This window comes from Lissotriton vulgaris, chromosome 5 (assembly GCF_964263255.1).
Source record: "Lissotriton vulgaris chromosome 5, aLisVul1.2, whole genome shotgun sequence".
NCBI lineage: Eukaryota > Metazoa > Chordata > Amphibia > Caudata > Salamandridae > Lissotriton > Lissotriton vulgaris.
The window spans coordinates 1066512646-1066534288 of record NC_141693.1 but is presented as its reverse complement, the minus strand read 5'-3'; the positions used below and the strand labels follow the sequence as shown (position 1 = coordinate 1066534288).

General features: G+C 46.7%; 1 protein-coding gene across 1 annotated transcript in view; it reads left to right on the top strand.

Moving 5' to 3' along the window:
* Positions 1–21643, top strand: part of LOC147712019 (glutathione S-transferase omega-1-like) — a 128734-nt gene that overhangs the window by 73600 nt on the left and 33491 nt on the right. Inside the window, exon 5 of the mRNA XM_086922751.1 lies at positions 6597–6703. Coding sequence (XP_086778877.1) covers positions 6597–6703 — 107 coding nt within the window. The remainder of the gene's footprint in view (positions 1–6596; positions 6704–21643) is intronic.

Genomic DNA, 21643 nt, shown 5'->3' with positions numbered 1-21643 from the left:
GGAGCAGGAACCTGGACCTGATAATGTTTACAGAGCGAGCAGTGTACGTAAATAGAGCCTGCCCGGGTAAATGGAATAAGGTCTGGTCGCCATGGAATAAGTATAGGGGAGACCTGTGTGATCCATTGCCGGAGGATGACGATGCCAGGTCTGAGGAAGAGCTAGAAGGGGACTGGGACTAAAAGTGTTACCCAGTTGCCTGAAATAGAATTTATGGGGGGACTTCACACTGGAAGCAGTAATTGTGATGCATGATCTCGGAACATGATGTATTTATAAACCTTGTGGAACTATTGTCATGTAGTATGTTAACGTGTATGTTGGTTTACAGGTTTAAGGAAACTATGGAAAACACAACAAAATTGAAAAACTCATGGGCCTTAGGGTTATCCGATACAGGGTCTGTTTGAATTGCGTACACCTTAATTTGGCGCGCCGACGGACCCCAGGGTTGTCGGCTAAACGGCTGTGTTAATTCAGGCAACACTGATCATATTACGAAAACAACGCGGCCGGCCCGTGGGGTTGTAGGCCATATGCTGTGTTATTATGGAAGTGTACAATAAAGGTCTTTAAAAAAAAAATCCTGGACCAGATTTGCACCCAAGAATATTGTGCACCGCAAATTGCGACTCTTTTGCGAGTCGCAATTTGCATTGCGCATTTTATGATGTACACCAGTGTATTTCACACTGTTTGCGATTCCTAATGGGGTTTCAAATTACGAGGCTCATTAATATTAATGAACCTCTCGCAATTTGCGAGCCCATTGGGAATGACAGCCCTCCCAGGGATGGTGGCCTGCTGGGCGCAGCAGACCACCATGTCTGGGACTGCTTTATAATAAAGCAGCTTATTTTTTTTTAAATGCAGCCTTTTTCCTTAAAGGAAAGCAGGATGCATTTAAAAAATGAAAAATGAAACTTTTCAGTTTCAGATTTCTAAGCACAGGCAGCGGTCCCCGGGACCACTGCCTGCTCTCAAAAAATATTTTCCAACATACTCACAAAGGTGAAGTAGTCCCATGCGGACCCCTTCCCCTTTGCGAGTGGTTTACCACCCACTTGAAGTAGGTGGTAAACTGCGAGTGTTTTGCTGCCGCAAATGCGGTCTTAAAAAACTAGTACATAGCATGTTGACTCGCTATTAGGAAGGGACACTCCTTCCTAATAGCGAGAGTCACAAATGCTATTTTGCAAGTCAGGGACTCGCAAAATAGCATTTGTGCATGCTATTACTCGTTTTTCCGCCGCAGATGGCCGTTTCTCCCATTTGCGGCTGCAAAAAAGGGTTGTACATCTGGCCGACAGTGCTTAAGATAACACCCAAAAAAATGACCATATGTGCTTCTTTTTTTTAAATTCCAAATAACTCCTTTTATGAGCCTAACAGCAGTCATTAAAAACCTGGCAACATTAAAACAAATAAATTCATTATTTACCATTTGTAAAACAAAAGCAAGCCTCGCCTGAGTAAACTGCTTCCCTTTGAGTAGAGGAAGGATATATTGTCTAAGAGGGACATTATCAAAATCAGAAAACAGGACAAAATGAAAAGTATCCTGATCAAAGACACAGGAGCACGGGCCCAGATTGTTGGCATTGTCCCCACCAATAGGGAGTGCTAGAAACCAATACAATTGGTTCTGCCTAAAGCGAGTCAACAAAAAATGCTGAGGGTTGTTGACAAAGGTTAGATATGGTTTGGTACGCCCAGGGGGAGATGATAACGTGCATGTGGACAGAAGGTTTTACTAATTCTGTGCACTCAAAGATAAATCCCCCCAGCTAATGTTCTCTGGGTGAAAATACAAGTTAAGGTGACCAATCTCCTGGCAAATAAAGCTGACATATTTCAGCCACAGAATTAATTTGGCCTTCTGCAGAACCATACAGTTCATTAGTATAATCCTATTAAGCTTCAAATCAGGGTTAGACCAAATTGAAATCCATCTTAACAAAGGCCACATTGACAGTAAACTTGAAATGTAACTCACCCCAAGCACTCCATGGATCACAAAAGAAGCTGTGGATTGGGGCACTGCGAGGAGATATCTCAAAAATGTATTCTCAATGATTTTCCAGGCATGGGTTTTTATGTGGCCCCACATATCTGTCCCTTATGAAGCCAATGAAGCAGAGAAATGCACTTGGATTGATAAATTTGCAAGTGAGGCTTAATTGGTTTAATCCACAAGTGACTTGCAAAATGAAGCACAGAGGTCACTAAGCTGGCAAAGCCATTTCTTTTAGCTTTTTAAAGTTCATTTGATGGACAGAATGCAAAGCACTTTTATACATTCACCCCAGTACAGAGATCTAGGCCTAAATTAGTCATTTATTTTGCTCCCCATGCAATTCCAATTTGCATCCAGCCGTTTGCAAATCATTCTTGACCCTGTGCCCAATGGAAATAGTCCAGCCCGAACTGCCAGGCCAGGTCCTCCTGGACAGGAAACAAGCATCCTAGGACGGGTTTCGGGGTTTCACCCCTCATTAGCCAGGATAGCTTGACTACAGTGGCATGGAGAGCACGGGACCCACATCTGGGCATACCCGTCTCACTCGGGGTAACAACTGCAAAAAAAACATTTGGTGGACAGAATGCAGAACAATTTCATACATTCACCCCAGTACAGAGATCTGGGCCTATATCAGTCGTTTTTGTCATCCCCGTGCCATGCAAATTTGACACAGCCATTTGCAAATCAGTCTTGACCCTGTGCCCAATGGGAACAGTCCAGCCTGAACTGCCAGGCCAGGTCGCCCCTCTACTGGAAACAGGCATCCTAGGACCGGTTTCGGGGTTTCACCCCTCATCAGCAAGGAAAGCTTGACTCCAGTGGCATGGAGATCAATGGACCCATATGTGGAAATACCCATCCCACTCTGGGTGTCAACTGCAAAAAGAACATGTGATGGACAGAATCCATAACAATTTCATACATTCACCCCAGTACAGAGATCTGGGCCTAAATCGGTCATATTTTGCTCCCCATGCCATTCCATCTGAACCCAGCCATTTGCAAATCAATCTTGACCCTTGCACATGATCTTTGTGCATCAAAAAGAACCCCTAAATAAGGGAACGCGCTAACCTTGGTCATATTGGCCCCTGCCAGGTTATAAACTCCCCTTCCCCTACCTCCCCTCCCTGTAACCATTATATGTGACTTTTTAAAATTTGTGCATAAATCCCGCCATCCATAAAAGCAACAAATGCATTTAGCATCCTTTGGAGGCCGACAGCGGTCCTAGAAAATAGGACGACATCGGCGTACAAAAGAGATGGAATGTTACAAATACCTGCATGAGGGATATCTGGGCTGGCTGCATGAAGAGTCTCCCCCATCTCGTTATTATAGAGGGTAGATAGTACTGGGGCCAAAATAAAGCCCAGCCTCACGTCATGCAGGGCTTTGTGGTCACCACACAGTGCCACTTCTTTAGTGTTGCTGGGATTCTTTTTCAGGGCAATCAGCATATTATGGTGGGATCACGAACATGCATGATGAATTCATTTGGAGACAGCAACCAGCACCACCGACCTATTTATCCCAAAGAGAAATGCCCCCTAATAAACTCACAAATATTAGCGAAGGCATCCAGAATTCCCTTAGCTGAGGAGGAATCTCCCATTTAAAGGAAAATGGCTGGCCCACAAGTTAAATCTAGGTTGGACATTAGATTAAGGGAGACCATCCTGAACTATTTCAAATGTCGCCCCTGGTCTCTCCCAATTGTGCCCTTATTGGGTCTCATGATCTTCACCAAATCATAATTAAAAGCCAGGCTCAAAGGGTTTTGCCCATTGAATTGGCTCCACACCTCACCATTCTGTGAAACAGAATTTACAAAGATAGGAGAGAGCAGAATAAAATGAATGGTGGAATTATAACCCCTCCCAACAAATGTGGGCACAGCCATATCCGTGGTGGGCCGAGTCCCCCTATAATTCAAAAGCTGCAAAATATTATCAGCCATGATGGTTCCCTGAAACTCCCCAGGACCTGTGTGTTCAAAATGGGGGTTCCCCTCATGGTTCATCTCCTCCCCTCCATGACAAGCATCTGTACATAAGTGAACTTTAAAATCGCCCAACATAATCACCTTGGGGGGGACACATTGTTTTTCCAAGTAGTCAACCAAAAACAAATTAGGTGCCCTCAGATGTTCATTCTGGGTATCCCGAGAGTGAGAATTGTAGAAGTTGATGACTAGGAGTTATAAGGTAGATGAAAACGTCAAAGTGACTGCGAGACAAACTGGGAACTTGTGGGAACTTGAACCATATTATGTGGGATATCGAAGAAGAAGATGGTATAGCTGGTAGAAAAAAGGAGCAATACCCATCTAAGTAGAAAGTCATATCAGAATCCCAAGTCTCTTGCAGCCCTAAGATTTGAAAATCCTTGACAAAACTCAACCAATTCGCATCTGATTGTTTGTTGGCTAGACCTGCCACATTCCAACTAGAAATATCACAATGAGAATCCTTAGAGGGGGTGCACTCTGTCACTTTACTCTGCACAACTCTATGCCACTGCACTCTACACCAATGCCCTCTACACCACTCGACTCTGCTGCACACTACGTCACTTTACTCAGCAGCACTGTCCTCTCTGCCACTGAACTCTATTTCACTCTACTCTGTGCCACTTTACTCTGCTCCACACCACTCTAAGCTACTCTACTGCACGCTATGCCAATGCATTCCATGTCACTCTAATCTACTGTGTGCCACTGCATTCTACAACACTCCTAGGTCACTCCACTCTGCACCACTCCACACCAATGCACTGTACGCCAGTACTCTATTCCACTCGACTCTACCTTGCCCCACTCCTCACTACCCTGCACCACTCCACCCTAATCAACTTCACTCTACTCTACTCTGAAGCACTCTACTCTACTCCACTCTGCACCACTCTACTCCACGCCACTGCAACCAATGCTGTGTCACTCTACTTTACACCACTCTACTCTATGCCACTGCACTTTAAACTGCACCACTGTAATCTACCCTGCATCACTGATCTCTATGCCACTCTACTCCACTCTACACCACTACACATTATGCCACTTCACTCTTCACCACTCTACTCCACTCTGCAACACTCTACTTCACTCTGCACCACTTTACTCCACTCTGCGCAACTTCACTCTATGCCATTTCACTCTACACAACTGCAATCTATTCTTTAACGCTCTACTCTGTGCCACTTCACTCTATGCTACTCTACGTCGCTGCACTCTGTGCTACTCTACGTGACTGCACTCTACACCAATGCACTCTATATCACTTTACTCAAACCTTATTCACTCTGTGCCACTGGACTCTACACCAATCTACTCTGCACCACTGTACTTTTATTCCACTTCACTCTAGGCCACTCTACTACACTCCACTCTACGGCACTCCATGACACTCCACTCTAAGATGCTGTAGTCCATTAATCTCTGCTCCATTGACACTCTACTTCACTCTTTGCCACTCCACTCTACAGCACTCTACTCCACTCTACTAATCTCTACGCAAATCCCTCTATGCCACTTTACTCGACTCTATTCTATGACACACTACTCCACTCCTCTCTATACCATTCAACTCTATTACAATCTACTCTGCACCACTGTACTTTACACCACTACACTCTAGGCCACTCTACTCCACTCCACTATAGTCCACTCTAAATGCTCTAGTCCAATATTCTCAGCTCCATTGACACTCTACTTCACTCTTTGCCACTCCACTCTACAGCACTCTACTCCACTCTGTCATTCTATGTCACTTCTCTCCACTCTATTCTATGACACACTACTCCACTCTACTGTGCTCCTCTCAATACCATTCCACTCTATGACAATTTACTCTGCTGTATGCTACTCTATTGTACAACACTCCACTCTACACAACACCCTCTACGTTCCTCCACTTTGCGGTACACCACTCCACAACATGGTATTCCACCGTTCGCCACTCAACTCTATGGCCTTCCACTCTACAACACTCTACGACACACTACACACTCTACTCCCTCCATGACACTCCACAACACTGAACGCTACTCCAAGACACTCCACTTCGATCCTTTCCTCTCCACCGCCACTCAACTCTACTGTGCGCCACTCCATAGCACTCCGCTCTACAACACTCCACGCCACTCTCCTTTACCCTACTCATTTTTAGCCATGCTGAACATCAGCAACTGGTACCTGTGGGAAAGGATCCTTCTAATAGATCCATGAGATGCCAGGGATGCACCACTTTACCTGGGCACAGATCTTCAGATATAATGAGACCAGATAACTGACCTCTTAGACCTTAAGAGTTAATTTCTAGACAGGCTAGCCAGCTCCTGTGTAATTATTGCTTCTATCCACAGAGGATGAGGGAGGGTCACCCCTTTCTAGCTTCTCACTCACTCGTGGTTATTTACATTTGTACTATCCATAAAAAGGGCAATGCAAACATGATAACAATGCTTCAATCTGTTGTACTGTTCACATAAGTACGTTTTATGTTCATCTTCAGGTTGTACTTGCCTTATGACATTTCAAACATGAAATGACATTGTTAATGTCTGTGTATTGTAGGTCCTCATTCATCAGAAGACTCCTTACTTTGGTGGCGTGTCCGTGTCCATGATCGACTACATGATGTGGCCCTTTTTTGAACGTGCCGAACCATTTTGTTTTCAGGAGTAAGATGCCTTTACTTTGTTTTATTTATAAAATGACTTTTGTTTAACAATCACTGGCGAAGGTAGTCATTTTGACATCTATATTGTGAAAAGGAATTTGTGTTACCACTGTTGGGGGAAGTTGGCCGAACCTCAGAATGCAATGTGAGATTAGTTCAGTTTCAAATATTATCAGTAAAGCATGTAAATGAATACCGGATAAAAGCGAACGTTCATACAGGTTTTTGTGCTGAAGGCAAGGTAACAGACAGTTATTGGGCAGCGCCATCTGGTGGTAGGTGTCAGGATCATGCTCTGTTTAGTGACAGCAATGAGACTGAGGCCCAGATGTATCCAACTATGCAACGCAGCAAGACACCTAGCTGCACTACGTGAAAGGGAGAGGGCTGGAATCCACTGTATTTTTTAGCATTATGCAGTGAATTCCTGTCCTTTCCTAGCACAGTACACTGTCTTACGCCAATGCAGGCGCCCTTGCGTCACGGTGCAAGGGCGCCTGCGTTGTAGGTAGGGTTGTATTTGTGCAGGAAGGGACACCTGCCTGCCCAAAAACAATCCTCAGAGGCAATTCCTCTATCTATGAATGCTGCAGAATGCGGCACACATAGAAAGAAGAAAAATAAGGACAAATCAAAATATTTCTGCTCGTTGCATCACACCTGGGGAGGCATAGCATTTTGCAGCGTTCCCAGGTCTACCACTAATGGTAAATCTGGCAATGCACCAAAGTCCACGGGGTGATGCAAGGAAACGCCCACGAATCACCCATGGAACGCCTCCCTGGGGCAGAGGAATGCAAGGCAGCGATTTGCGCCGCCTTTTATTACTCCAGATGTATCAAGCCATGCAAGGTGGCCTTGCTTGGCTTGATAAATCTCACTTAGGTTTTGAGTCATCCTTGCGACCCCGTGTCTGGAGCAAGGGCGACACAAAACCTTGATAAACCTTGCCAACAGGGTTTGCACAGAAGATCAGGAGTGTCAGTAAGACAACGATTCAGGGAAATCTCTGCTTACAGAAAACACATTATTATATTACAGCCAACACATGGAAATGCACTATTATTACGTGCATAAAAGTGTGCAAATGTGCATGTCCTCGGTAATGGTGAAGTACAAAACATTAACCCTTGTAAGGAATTTTTTTTTGTAAATGTTACGAATGGCCCAGTTAATTTGAAAGATATCTTAAAGAGCTAAAGAGCTATAAAAAGAAAGTATTGGTATCCCTGTTCTCAGGGGCGGCTCCTCCACTATGGAGGAGGAACGTCGTCCCACTGCTTTTAAGCAGTGCACTGCAAAGGAAACATAAAATGATAACTTTGAGTTGTTTTCGTTTTATGTTTCCTGTTTGCGGGCAGGCAGGGCTGCTCTGCTCTAGAACAGGGCAGGAGAGGAGTGGTTTGCCCACTCCTAACTGCGCAATGACTGTTTGGTCAGCCCAAACCAGATATGCACACTTTCCCTGTTCTCCATGCAGGCTGCATTACAGCCTGCGTGGAGGACAAGCCAGGTCCCCCTTTCCCTGGTTGAGCGACGAACAAGGATGCTCGTAAATAATCACAATGCTGGACTGGTCAGGGGAGCCTGGGTGCTAACCAATCACAACGCTGCATTGGTCAGGGGAGCCTTTTCTGTAATTTCTGTGCCTTGGAGAGCAGGAGCAGAGACGTTGGACCGGCGCGGCAAGTGCTTCTTTTATTTATTTATTTTTTACCGTTACCCTCACCCCCTCTCACAACCCTACCACTCCCCCTCCCCATTTGCCAGTCCCGCCACCCGCAAATTATGTCGGCCGCCACTGCCTGTTCCTAGATCCTTGCATATGAAGGTAATACTGGGGATATTGCAAAAGTTATCTTCCCTTAAAAGGGGGGTGGGGGGTGGGGTGCGCGTGTGCACACACACCAAAGCAAGCATTTTTTGGCAGAGCAAGATTATGTCAAACATCATTTAGCTTTTTGCCCCTAGGCCAATTCCCCTAGCATACAAGCCATGAACGGATTTAAATATTTTCCCGACAACCGTTTCTCCATCAGTAAACAGCACTTGACTAGAATTCAAAATAATCCCCATGCTAAGTGATAAAGTTCAATCAAAAATAAAGCAGATTGTAAGGTTTGTGTGTTATGACACTGAGCAGAACGAGGCGCCATTACGCACGTGCTCTGTGGCGGATGCCTTAATCCTTAGAGCGATCTCATTTGCATATCTATAAATTGAAATAGCAAAGACACATGATGTTCTACCTGCTCTTCTGTTACATTTATTTTTCTCTGCAATGATTTGTAAACCACTGTACGAGTGATTACATCATTCCTTGCTTGTTTAGTGAGAACCGCTGTATGTGATCATCTTTGTACTAAAAGAGATGTATTCACCAAAACTGGAATACTAACATTTCTTGCCTATGAGATAAGAAGTTAATTATAGCTAACCTGAAGTTCTAATGAGAGTGTCACCTTAAGTGGGTTGAATGTATGACGTTACAACAGATGCTATTACAACGCAGTCATTACAACGCACATGCCCTCACATCATATTACCATTCCAAGGTAGCATTTTACCACACATATGCCATTACAACAAATGTTGTTGTAATAGCATGATTAGTAAGGGCGGTAAACATCACTTACAACGCAAGCATTACAACGCACTACCATTACATCGCAACCATTACAACACAAACCATTACAACGCATTGCGCTGGGGGGCGCTCTAGGATAGGGAATATATTTAATTTACTATCCAACACCTTCCCTACTATCCACGGGGACTGGAGTTGGAATAGTAAATTAAATAATTCACTATCCAGCGCCTAAAAGCACTATGCGTTGTAATGGTATGCGATGTAAAAACCGCGTTGTATCAGCAGGCGTTGTAATAGCCTGCGTTGTAACGTCATAGATCCGTAAGGGCATATGCATGATCAAGGTTGCGTTTCTAAATGTAAGTATTTTGCAGGTAAGTATTAACATATACATATATATATTCACTGAAAACACCATAGGCTTCAGACATGTTTTAGTTAGGGATTAGCATTTAAAAAACCTTAGAAATTCACTGAAAAAACCATAGGTTTCAGGGGTGTTATAGTTAGCTGGACATTTCACTCGTACAAAACCATTGAAATTCCTCCGTTATAGTTAGTTGTACTAACTATAACTCGCGCGCCCGCAAACCACTGCTGATGATGTCATGTATTACATCATTCATGGCATGGTCAGTGACATCACTGATGACATCTCAAATGACATCACTGATGACATCACTGATGACATCATCCAGTGAATGTGGTTTGGTTCGATATTTAAATAAGCATTATATATATAGCAATCTGCATTGAAGACTGAGTGGATGTATAATTGTCTGGATGGAGCATTTAGTAGCACTGTGATTGTCTAGGTGACTAATTTAAAGTGTCTCACTTAATATATTGGATAGTGATTAAAGTGTGTGAATATCTGTATCACTCTGTCTCTTGTTGTGTAAACTACTGCATAAGTTGGTGTCTAGCTATGTGAAAGTCTATATTAGTTATTAATTAGTTAAGTGAGTATTTGTATGGGAGCGTGAATGTGTGTGTGGTTGGGTGGGAGGTGTGTGACTGTCCAAAGATTTGTAAATAGTTGATTTAGTAGGTATATGAGGTTAATACTGCATCTGGAAACAGTTGTTTGGGTGAGTGAATCTCTTTATGGGTGTGTTGATGAGTAAATATGTTTCTCAATGATACATGTCCTACAAAGTAGAAATATAAAAGGCAGTGTATGTGACAGTTGTTGTATATAAATAAGTATACATAAGACTCAGTGATTGTATGAGTCACTGTATGGAAAACTGTATACTTCTAATAGTGATTTTATAACACACTAAGTATGAGTTACTATCTATATGAATAAATAAAGTGGTGATTGTATAAATGTGTAGCTTAGTAAATGTAAGTATGATCAATTGTTTGCATAAGTGAGCAGGATGACTGCATACGTGAATAGGATCTGTGCTGGTGTGTAATGTTGATGTAGGTGTATAAGTATATTTAATAGTGTTCTAATGATCTTTGTTAGCATGTATGAGTGAATCTATAGGTAAGTGTTTAGATGTGTGTGTAGATGAAGGAATCATTGATTGAGTTTTTAGAAACTTGTATTGGTGTGTCAATGGTTTTAAATATGGTACTCAATATGTTATAATGAGTGTTGAAAGGTTATACTAGTGTATGATGAGATGTATCAGATTGTCGAGTGGATGATTGAGATGTCATCAGTAATGTCATATGGCCGGGATACCCGTCACCCCCTCCCAACACAATCCCCAAGGATGGGAAGACGGACACAGTTCTTGACTTTTGGAAGGCGGGAGGGAGTTACCCTCCCGGCCGTATTTATTAAAATATGAAACAAAATCAAAACATTAAAATAACAGTTTCATATCATGTACAATTTCATTTTCACATTACGATGTTTATTGGCTAACCTTAACACAGCTCTAATACAAAGGTTCTCCTAGCCGATTCTAAACATCCTGCAAATGCATATACTCAAAATTAAATTGTACATCCTAACATTACGGGCCAACGGCAAGGTCGTAACCGGTGTCAGATCCCTAATACCAGAACTCCCCCCTTACTTGTAAGGGGCGGGCGCACAGAGGACTGTACCTCTGTGCCAACTTCCAATTTCCCTTGTCTTAACGGGGGCCCCATATTTACTCGACGCCATCTTAGTGGTCGTCCGAGGACTCGTGTGAGGTGTCTAGAAGGTAGCGTAGACCCCCCTCACACCGCACACTGCTTACCACATCCGCCGTCGCAGATGTCCTGGCCCCGGGAAATTCCCAGGAGGGGCCCGTAGCCCCTCCTCCCCAGGGAGGGGCCTATGACCGCCTTCCCTTTCGGCGGCCCTATCCTTAGAGGGGTACCGCCTCCCCGTGTGAGGGGCCAATGGCCGCCTCCCCCCGGGCGCTCCCATCCATAATGGGTGGCGCCCCACCTCTGGGGATCTTCCAATTACTGCTCACCGATCATGACCTTACCGCCACAGGCCGGATAGTTGACCGGCTATCCGGACCCCCCACAAACTCCTACTAAAGGTCATGGCTACACAAACACTTTACCCAAGCTATGAAGTCTCCTATGAGTAAGACATTCCCCTCCCGGGACAAATGGACCCCATCTTCAAGATACATATGGTCCCCCCGAATACATCCATGTGGAATACAATGCAACTGGCCTGAACGAAAAAACCTACTAAGTTTGTTATTAACTTTCTTTACCGACTGATTCAAAGCTGACACAGAGAGGGCCCCCCGCCACACCCTTCTAGGAATCATGTGTGACCATGCAATCGTGCACCCCGGAACCCTTCTTGCCAACCAACTCACTGTGGATAAAATTAACTCGAGAAGTACCCGTCGACCAATGGTTACCAAATCATTGCCCCCAAGATGTACTATGATTACAGACGGTGACCTCGTCCGCCCTAGCAGTCCCTCCATAAAAGTTTGAAACTGGTCAATACAGAGTCCGCCCCTTCCGTGGAAGGTCACCCTGCACCCGTATTCCCCAGCCACGTGAATCATGTCACCTGCTTTGAATACGTCCGCGGCTCGCCTCACGTATGAGTGGCCAACGACCCACACCACTCTTCCCTCAGCCGGATATCTTTGACCGCTGGTCCCCAGGTGTCGGGTCAACTGCACAGTCCGCCCCGCAAAGCCTGCTCGCGAAACTGTAAACCAAACAGAAAACAAGAAGCATGAGTGCATGACATTAGCTTCACAACATGTGCAACCGCACATACCTTTTATAACAATTCGAGGACCAACGCCCCAACTGTTTCACCTTTTCAACACTCAGACCCCTGGCTGTAGCCTCTGTAGCAGCCCCTATCCGGAAGGAATGGGTCCCAAAATCGCTCGGGTTCAAGCCCGCTGCTGCGATTGCCATTGTTAACACCCGCTGGAACTGAAACCTAGTCAGTGGGGTGGCGTCGGTGTGCCTCAGCAAGCTTCCCCCCCATGATGCCGCCCTCTGCGCTAAATACTCCTCCACGCATTTTACCTGGCACATGGAAGATCCTGGAATCCGCTGGACTACCACACAGTCCCCGATCGCTCCCTGATCGGTCTTGGACCTGGCTATTGAGACTACCATCGTCTCCCCCTTAATTTGAATATGTTCTCGACACAGACCTCCCCCCGTATCCTGCTTATTCCTCGCCACCAGTTCGCTTACCCGCATAGCCCCATGGAATGCTAATGCAAAAGCAGCCCGGAACAGCACTGTCTCTGATTGAGATGAACATGTCGCAGGGAGTACGGACATTAACAGGGACAACCTTTCTAGACCTATCGGGTGCCTTTCATCCACCCTACGACCCTCAAGGCGTTGCCACCCACGCAGAGCCTTCTTTACGAGAAAGGACAATGTGGGGTCCTGGATGCCATGCGCCTGAGCCATGAAGGCAATGGCGGCCCTGTGCCTATTGGCTGTTGCCAGTGATCGGCCTGCCTGATGTAGTGATTCCAGAAATTTCAGGACATACTCCTCCTGCCCCCAATGCTCCCCCCTAACTGAACCCAAAAATTCCCAATAGGAACGGAATGCCCCTTCATATGCCTTCCTTGTCCTGGGTGCTAGACTCTCTCCCACGAGGTTTTGTAATCCGGGGCACCGAGAGACCAGAGAGCTTCGGGAAATGGTGCCGCCACCAAGTCCGCTGAGGGCAGAAAACCCCGGAAGGCCTGCATGTGGGAACGAGAGAGCGCATCAGCCGCCTGGTTCAGTACCCCAGGCACGTGTCTTGCCCTAAAGTGGACGTTTAGTCTCATACATAGCAGGACAATTTCTTTCAGCAATCTCAAAATCCATTTGCAGCGTGCTGCCTGATTATTGATACATTCAACAACGGTCATATTATCAGACCAGAACACCACAGTGCGATCACGAAACCCCTCTGGCCATGTTTTCAAGGCCACCAGAATGGGGAACAGCTCGAGAAACCCAATGTTACCTGTGAGCCCACCATCGTGCCACCACGCCGGCCATGTTCGTGCCGACCATTGATTACCAAAGATGGCGCCAAAGCCCACACTCCCTGCCGAGTCGGTCCACAACCCCAGCTCCTCGGAGGAAGCTGGCGGTTTGTTCCACACAACGCGACCGTTGAAATCCGCCAGAAATGCCAGCCATATGCACATATCCTGGCGAACCTCTGCTGACAGTCGTGTGCGGTGGTGCCCTTCCCTGAGGCCAACCATGGCTTGTGCGATAGAGCGGGAAAAGGGGCGTGCCATCGGTATCACTCTAAGGGCAAAGTTAAGCTGACCCACCGCTTGTTGCAACTGATGGAGAGTTACTTTTTTCTCGCCGAGGTACATTTCAAGTGAGGCTTTAAATTTCATTACCTTCTCCTTGGGCAAACGGAAGCACCCCTCTACAGAATCGAGCTCAATTCCCAGAAACTTGAGTGAAGTAGATGGCCCTACCGTCTTGCCTGGTGCCAGTGGCACGCCAAAACGTTTCATGAGATTACAGAACTCCCTCAAAGCCTGTGCACATTCCGTGTCCCCAGCTGCCCCCAGAAACAGAAAGTCATCAAGGTAATGCATAACCTGCGTAAAGTCCGTGGCTCTGGTGAATGCCCATTGCAAAAAAGTACTGAACTTCTCAAAATACGCACAAAAGATGGAGCAACCCATCGGCATACATTTATCCATGTAGTAGCGTCCTTGAAACACAAAACCTAAAAGACGCTGGTCGTGTGGGTGTACCGGGAGCAACCGGAACGCTGACTCGATATCTGATTTAGCCATCAGCACTCCGGGCCCCAGGCGATTCAACATGGCGACGGCCTCATCAAAGGATGCATACCGCACCGAACAAACTCCCGGGTCAATCGCATCGTTCACCGAAAGACCCCTAGGAGCGGACATATTATGGATTAACCTGAACTCACCCGGGTCCTTCTTGGGGACCACTCCCAACGGTGAACAAACAAAATTAACAATCGGCGGGTTTTCATATGGACCCGTAACCCTCGGGCCACCTCCTTTGCAATCTTTGCCTGTACCACCGCCGTATTTTGTTGAACCGATAGTTGGTTCTTACACTGTGCTTCCCCCCGAAAATCCCCCACCGGGATGCGGAAACCATATGAAAAACCGTCTCGCAACACCCCGGCAGAGACATGATCAGGATATTCGTTCAGGGATCATTGCCATGATATCAACGGGAGTAGGTAACGGTGCCCCTCGGTCGATGTTAGACCTGTTTGGCCCCCCCTCTACCTCCTGTATCACCATTCTTGGCTCTGCACAAACTCTCGGGGTGTGAAGACTGTCCGCACCCTGCACACTCATGCCTGAACTTGCATGTCCCTTGTGGCCTAGTGCACTTGCCCCTGTTAAAGCTCCAACAGACCCCTTTTCTACTCGAGTTCCCATTACTCTTTGTGTGCTGATCGCTGTTGGCGCCCGCCCGAAAGGGCGCCACCACATAATGGCGGGAAGGCTCCGCCCCATTCCCGTCGAAAGAAGACGACTTCGTCGTGTTCGGCAAAACCTGTTTCTGCCAAGAAATGGAGTCGAAACAATCCCACGTCAGGGATGAGTCGTGCTCCTTGGCCTTACGAAATTTGTTATCATAACCCATCCATTGATTGCCTTCATACGTTTCATAAAATTCCATTATACGTGTCTGGTAACAGGCTAATCCCGACAATACTTCAGGCCTACGTTCCCCCATGATTGCAGTGAACATTCCAAACGCTCTGGCCCAATTAGCGATCGTTTCGTCTACTCTGAAACCCGCCATTTTTGCACGCCATACACTCGGATGCCACAACTCCTTCTGATTTCTAACGTGCTCTATCTCATAGTGATCGGTCAACAGCGAAAACATGTTCACATATTTATCCGCCCAAATCCTTTCTTTCACATCCATCGGGATATGTTGGACCACCTTTTCCCTCCTTGAGGGTAACGATCCCTCCCCCGCCATTGGCAACGGCTGCTTACCCGAACCAGTAGCTGGATTTGTTGTTGCTGCTGTTCCAACGCTCGACGCCGGTTGTTCCGAGGGATTCTGCGGGGAAACAAGAGGACAAGGTGCCTTCGCAGCATCTCTCGATTGCCGCAACTGCTTCATTATTAATCTGGCCTCCTCGGCCGTGTTTCCCGGTGCCACAGCACCCTCGTTGCTCTTGCCTAACCACGCCGCCAACTGGGCGGCCAGTTCGGGAGGCATATCCCCCTCGTTCACTGGTGTAACTACCACAGGGATCAGCTGTCCCGCGTTCGGGATCGGAACTGGGGCCTCAACTGGACTGACCGGGCTCGCCGGAGGTGACTCGGGCACCGGGGCCTCCCCCCCTGCCGCCCTATTCCTGGCCCTTTTACCTCTCCCGGCAGGGACTACTCCCGGCAATGCTGGCCCAATGACTTTCTTCGGTCTACCCGTACCATTCATTGCCGCCATCTGCTTTTTCATGTTCGCCATGTCTTTCACCAGCATGCGAAGCATTTGTTCGGTCCCGACCTTCTTTCCGACCTTCTTGCCAGGCATCGTTCACAGCTATTCGATTCGAGGCCCTGGATCCAAAGCTTCGGAATCACTGAAATGAGAAACACAAAAATTACAAGTTCTCAAAATTGGCTCCTTGTTCCGTCTCGGGCTCACGTGCAACGATGAGGTGCAGCTTCCAAGCACAGGAACAAGAGGCTGCTTCCTTAGATTGTTGCTCTTTTATTCTTCCTCGGGAGGGCGTGTACCCTCCTCCGATCCGCCTACGGGGCGTGACCAACGGTGTAGGTGTCTAGGACAACCCCTCTTGGGCGGGAAAAGGCGCGCCCCGGCTACGCCGCTTCGGGCATACCAGCCGGGACACGCCCCCCGCCCAAAATGGTTTCCCGGGGGGGTCAGGGCACCCTACCATACGTTCGGGGGGACCGAGTGGTCGCCCCTTTCCATTAGTGACGTCACTGACCATGTCATGCATGATGTAATATGTGACATCATCAGCAGTGGATTGCGGGCACGCGAGTTATAGTTAGTAAAACTAACTATAACGGAGGAATTTCAATGGTTTTGTATGAGTGAAATGTCCAGTTAACTAAAACACCCCTAAAACCTATGTTTTTTTCGGTAAATTTCTAAGGTTTTTTAAATGCTAATCCCTAACTATAACATGTCTAAAACCTATGTTTGTTTCAGTGAATTTCAAAGGTTTTTCTAAATGATAATTCCTAACTATAACAGGCCTCAAACCTATGATTTTTCAGTGAATTTCAAAGTTTTTGTAAATGATCATTTATTAATTGTTACATTTATTCTTTTCATAGTTGTAATACATTTTTTTAAACAATTTATTTTTAGATATTTTATTTTTTAAATTACATTACATATTTTAATATAAATTGAAAAGAAAATGTTTTTAAAAATATTGAAATTCTAAATACATTTTATATAGCAGGAAATGATATTCTATAGAAGGAAATTCAAGTTACTGGTAAGTATGGTTAGAATTACTTTTCAGGATCAGTACTGGGCTCAAAGATGCAGCACAGGGGTCTCTCCTGATAACAGATGAGTAAATCGGAATTCGTAGTTCGGATGATTTTAGCGGAATATTTGTAAGTTACAAAACTCCACACTTAGAAGAATTTCCAAGTGAAACCAATCAATGTTAGCCTATGGAAGGAAATTCAAGTTACTGGTAAGTACGGTTAGAATTACTTTTCAGGATCAGTACTGGGCTCAAAGATGCTGCACTGAGGTCTCTCCTGATAACAGGTGAGTAAACCAGAATTCGTAGTTCGGCTGATTTTAGATGAATATTTTAAAGTTCCAAAACTCCCCACATGGTTCAAGCGTGCCATGGAGGCACTATTTGGCCGGGTCATCTCACTTTAAGGGGGTGGGCTGCTTTACACCAAGAACGGAACTGGAACACACCTTAGTGCTTCTGCAGGCCCACGGTAGGATCACAGAGTGTCCACTGCTCCCATATGTGACCCCATGCCCTTCTCTGGGGTGTCGCATATAATAGACTGTGCAGGAACATTAGGAGGGGGCTCTCTGGTGTTAAAAAATAGTGTTAGTCTGTAAACACATCTCACACGGACACCCCAGAAAAAGAAAGCTTCTTGCCTGTTCTTTCTTTGCAACAATTGCGGCCCTGCCTGTTCCCAGCCATACAGTATCCACTCTGTAGACACCTCACCCCACAGGCATCTTGCCACATGGGGTATTGCCCTGCCACCTCACACCACAAACACCTTGGCACACGGGGGAACTGCCCAGTAACCCAGTAGCCACTCTGTACGCACTTCACACCTTGGCACGTGGGGCACTGCCCTTGCCACCTCACACCACAGACACCAGCACCAGGGGCGCCACACTAAACAATATGGACTTTGCATAATTGTCAGAGAGAGCAGATGCCTCTTCCATCCAGTGACCCTTGTGTAAACTTGCCTCACAGTCACCACGGCACACAGGGCAATACCCTGCCAGCACCGGGGGCACCGCGTGCACAGAGCATGCCCTTTGTACAACTGGAGAAGACAGCAGGAGTTGCCCTGCCCTTTCCAGCCAATGACAGCTCCATAAACACACCTTACACTAGTCACCCTGGCACACGGGGTGCTATTCTGTGAATGCGCCTTAAAAAACACTCCAAAGTGGCCCGCATGGCAGCACCAGGGGGCACGGGACTCGCAAAGGATGTCACCACGCCCTCTGCACGCGCCGATGACTAAACATACTCCACACCACCACAGACACACCGGGCACGGCGCTGCCAGAATTAGGGGGCACCGCACACTTGGGAGTCTGTACTGTGCAGGACTGGCACAGACAACACGTGACGCCCCCGCTCTGTTCCCTCACTTACACCAAGGACATATTTAAAAGATATAATTACCGCCGGGCGGGGGGGCGGCGCCGCTGCTCACGCGATGTGGGGGGCTCTTTGAAAAGCAGCCATTCACCTTTGGGTGTTCACCCAATGTACGCCAGGAGGGCAGGGGGTCTGGCGAGGGGGTGTAAACCGACCTTGTCTGTCGGTACTTGAGCATGCGGTGTCTATGTGGTACATCAGCTTGGGTGTGGAATGCGCTGGCACTTCCAGGCGCCATACCCCAAAGTGGGGGGCTCTGACCTTCCCACGGGGCGCCGTGACACCGCAGATGGCAGTGAACCTACAGGGCCTGGCAGGAGCCGGCACTGTCCTTTGGTGACCACAGGGTAGACACTGCTCACCTGTGAATCAGCCGTACTTTGAGACAGACACAACCGGGCTCGTGTTGATCCTGAGAGCCCCCGCACTTATTTTAAGGAAGCCCCGGGGCATAGCGGTCCCCGGGGCTGGGGGAGGCCTGAGAGCCACCCACTTATTTACACGAAGCCCCGGGGGGTGGCGGTCCCCGGGGCTGGGAGGGGGAGCCTGAGAGCCCCCCTCCCACCTCTTTACAAAAAGCCCCGGGGGTGGCAGTTTCAGGGGCTGGCGGGCCCCTCAGGGCCCCCCATTCACATAAAAATATTGCACCCAGGACTTGGCCCCCCTTGGGGGCTAATTAACAACGAAGTACAGAAGGCCACACTTTGTTTTTTCTTTATTCCGGCCGAAATTCGTGCTTGTGGTACCCCTTGAGTAGGCCTAGGGGTCAGAGTGTTTCCACCCGGCCCCCTTTTTGCATGTTTTTTTATTAGGTTTCTTGTGCCTCGTTTCTACCGAGGCACAAGATGGCTGCCAACACTTCCTGATTTGGAGTGTTGACAGCCAATTGGAATACAGCTCGTGCACGGCAGGGTGCGCTTAGGATGCTCGGATCCACCGCGGCCATAGATATATATGTACTTTTAAATGTGATTTTCTAAGGACCTACTGAACAGATTTACACCATTTAAACAAAAGGCATGAGTCTGAACTGAGGACTACCTCTTTGCCAAATTTGGTGTAATTCCGTTCAGCAGTTCGGGCTGTAGCTGCGGCTAAAGGTCCCTATGGAAAATTGCATGGGGAAAACATGTTTTGGGACCCCCCTTTTTTCTCGGCCCCCGCTACACAGATCATCCAGAGACTTTCAGGATAGGAGCGAACCGGAGTTGGCCATTAGTTTTGAAAATTTCGCGACGATTCATCAACCGGTGCAAAAGTTATTGGGAATAGAATGTTGCGGATTTCCTATGGAAAATAGGTCCTAACTATAACTACCTACTGGCGACCGCCAGTAGGTAATATAATAGGTTTATATTTACCCGTAAAATACTTACATATATATTCGTGGTTAAGGTGTGCATTGTAATGGTATATGTTTTGTTTAAAACTTACTGGTAAGTAAATACCCCTTTTTTTATATATATATACTACGGCGTGTGAAAGCAACGATTGGAATATATTCAACTTACCGAGTGACTTCAGCGGTAACAAGTGTAACCCCTCCCCTCTTCGGGCACTGCAGCAGGAAGTCAGCGGTTCTGGTGACCCGGAACCTGTAACTGTTACTCCGACTGGGAGGAAACTGCGGAAGCCCCTGGGAGCAGAGTATTCTTCTACCTAAGGTGCGGAAATCGGCGGACCCTGTGTCAGCAGACCGGAGTCGTACGCAGGATATTTCGCGAAGGTAGGAGACAATCCAAATCTCAGTGGGGAGTTTGCGCGGCACCAGGGCGGGACTGTACTCACATTGGCCCGGCGACCGTCTTCATTGCAATCGCTAGAAACATTATAAACGACCAAAACATTAGCCAAAATGTCCGCAGACGTATTGCGTATTGCGCAGCAGGGAGGAAAAGGCAATGTCTATGTTTTTGGACTCCCCGGCAGGGGAGTCCACGGCAATCATTAACCCTAGTAACAACATGGGAAGTTCAAGCACTAAGGAACTTTTTAAGAAATTAGAAAAGTGTAAAAAATCAGAACAATCAAAATGGTGGGAACACAAATCATTATCCTGCTATTTGGAAGTGGGTAGGGTGCCCAGAGGATTACGAATTACACTTGCACCCAGCTACGGGAACCCAGATCCGGCAATGTTATTAGAATGGGCAGAGTCGAACTTGGAATATTCAAGCAAACTCATGATGATTCTCATAAAGTATGCGGAGAGTGACCGGGTCAAATTACAAATGCAAATTGAAGAACTGGAAGTAGAAATTAGCAAATTGGATGAAACGGAAATAACTAAAAAAATGAGAGATGAAATGCAGGCACGTCTTTGCAAGGAGGAAGATGTTATTAAACGCAGAAAAGCGTTCAAGTTTGAGAGGGATCGTCTGGATTATTCAAATGGCCAGATATTTACATATGCCAGACGCTATGATGCTGTAAAAATTGGAATAGGCAGCAAAGGACAACGAAGACACAGCAATACAACTGTTGCCTCTACATCAGCTTCAGATATAAGTTCAGCCGTCGATAGCGATCTGGACAATGAAGGTAATAGAGCTCAACAATTGGGGTTTACCAAGTTTTCCCTGGCCGAAGAGGTGGACTGTCTGTGCAGGGGCAGACGGGAAACTTTAAGACCCAGAATACCTTGTGGAGCAAAAGCCAAAGGTCCAATTACAAACGACAGCAAAGGAGAAGAAAATGCAGCAAAAGAAGGCAAAAATGTGAACAAGAAGGCGGGCAGAGGCCGATGGAGTCGCTTTCAAAACAAGAACCAAGCATGAATTCAATTCCCAGTACAGTGATCAACTTGACGGATATCAAGCTTACACCAGCTGAATCCAAGGTTTTGGAACTGGGATTATCCTATTGCCCTCTGTGGAATCTTAACTATGCTGACATCAGACTGGACACCTATCGGTTCGTTAGAAAACTAAAGTTGATGAAATTTCACCAGCTACAGTCGAAGGATAAAAAGGACAGCAAAGCAACAATGGGGGCAACCACGATGAATGTTAACACTAACCCACCACTGAATGCTGGTGATT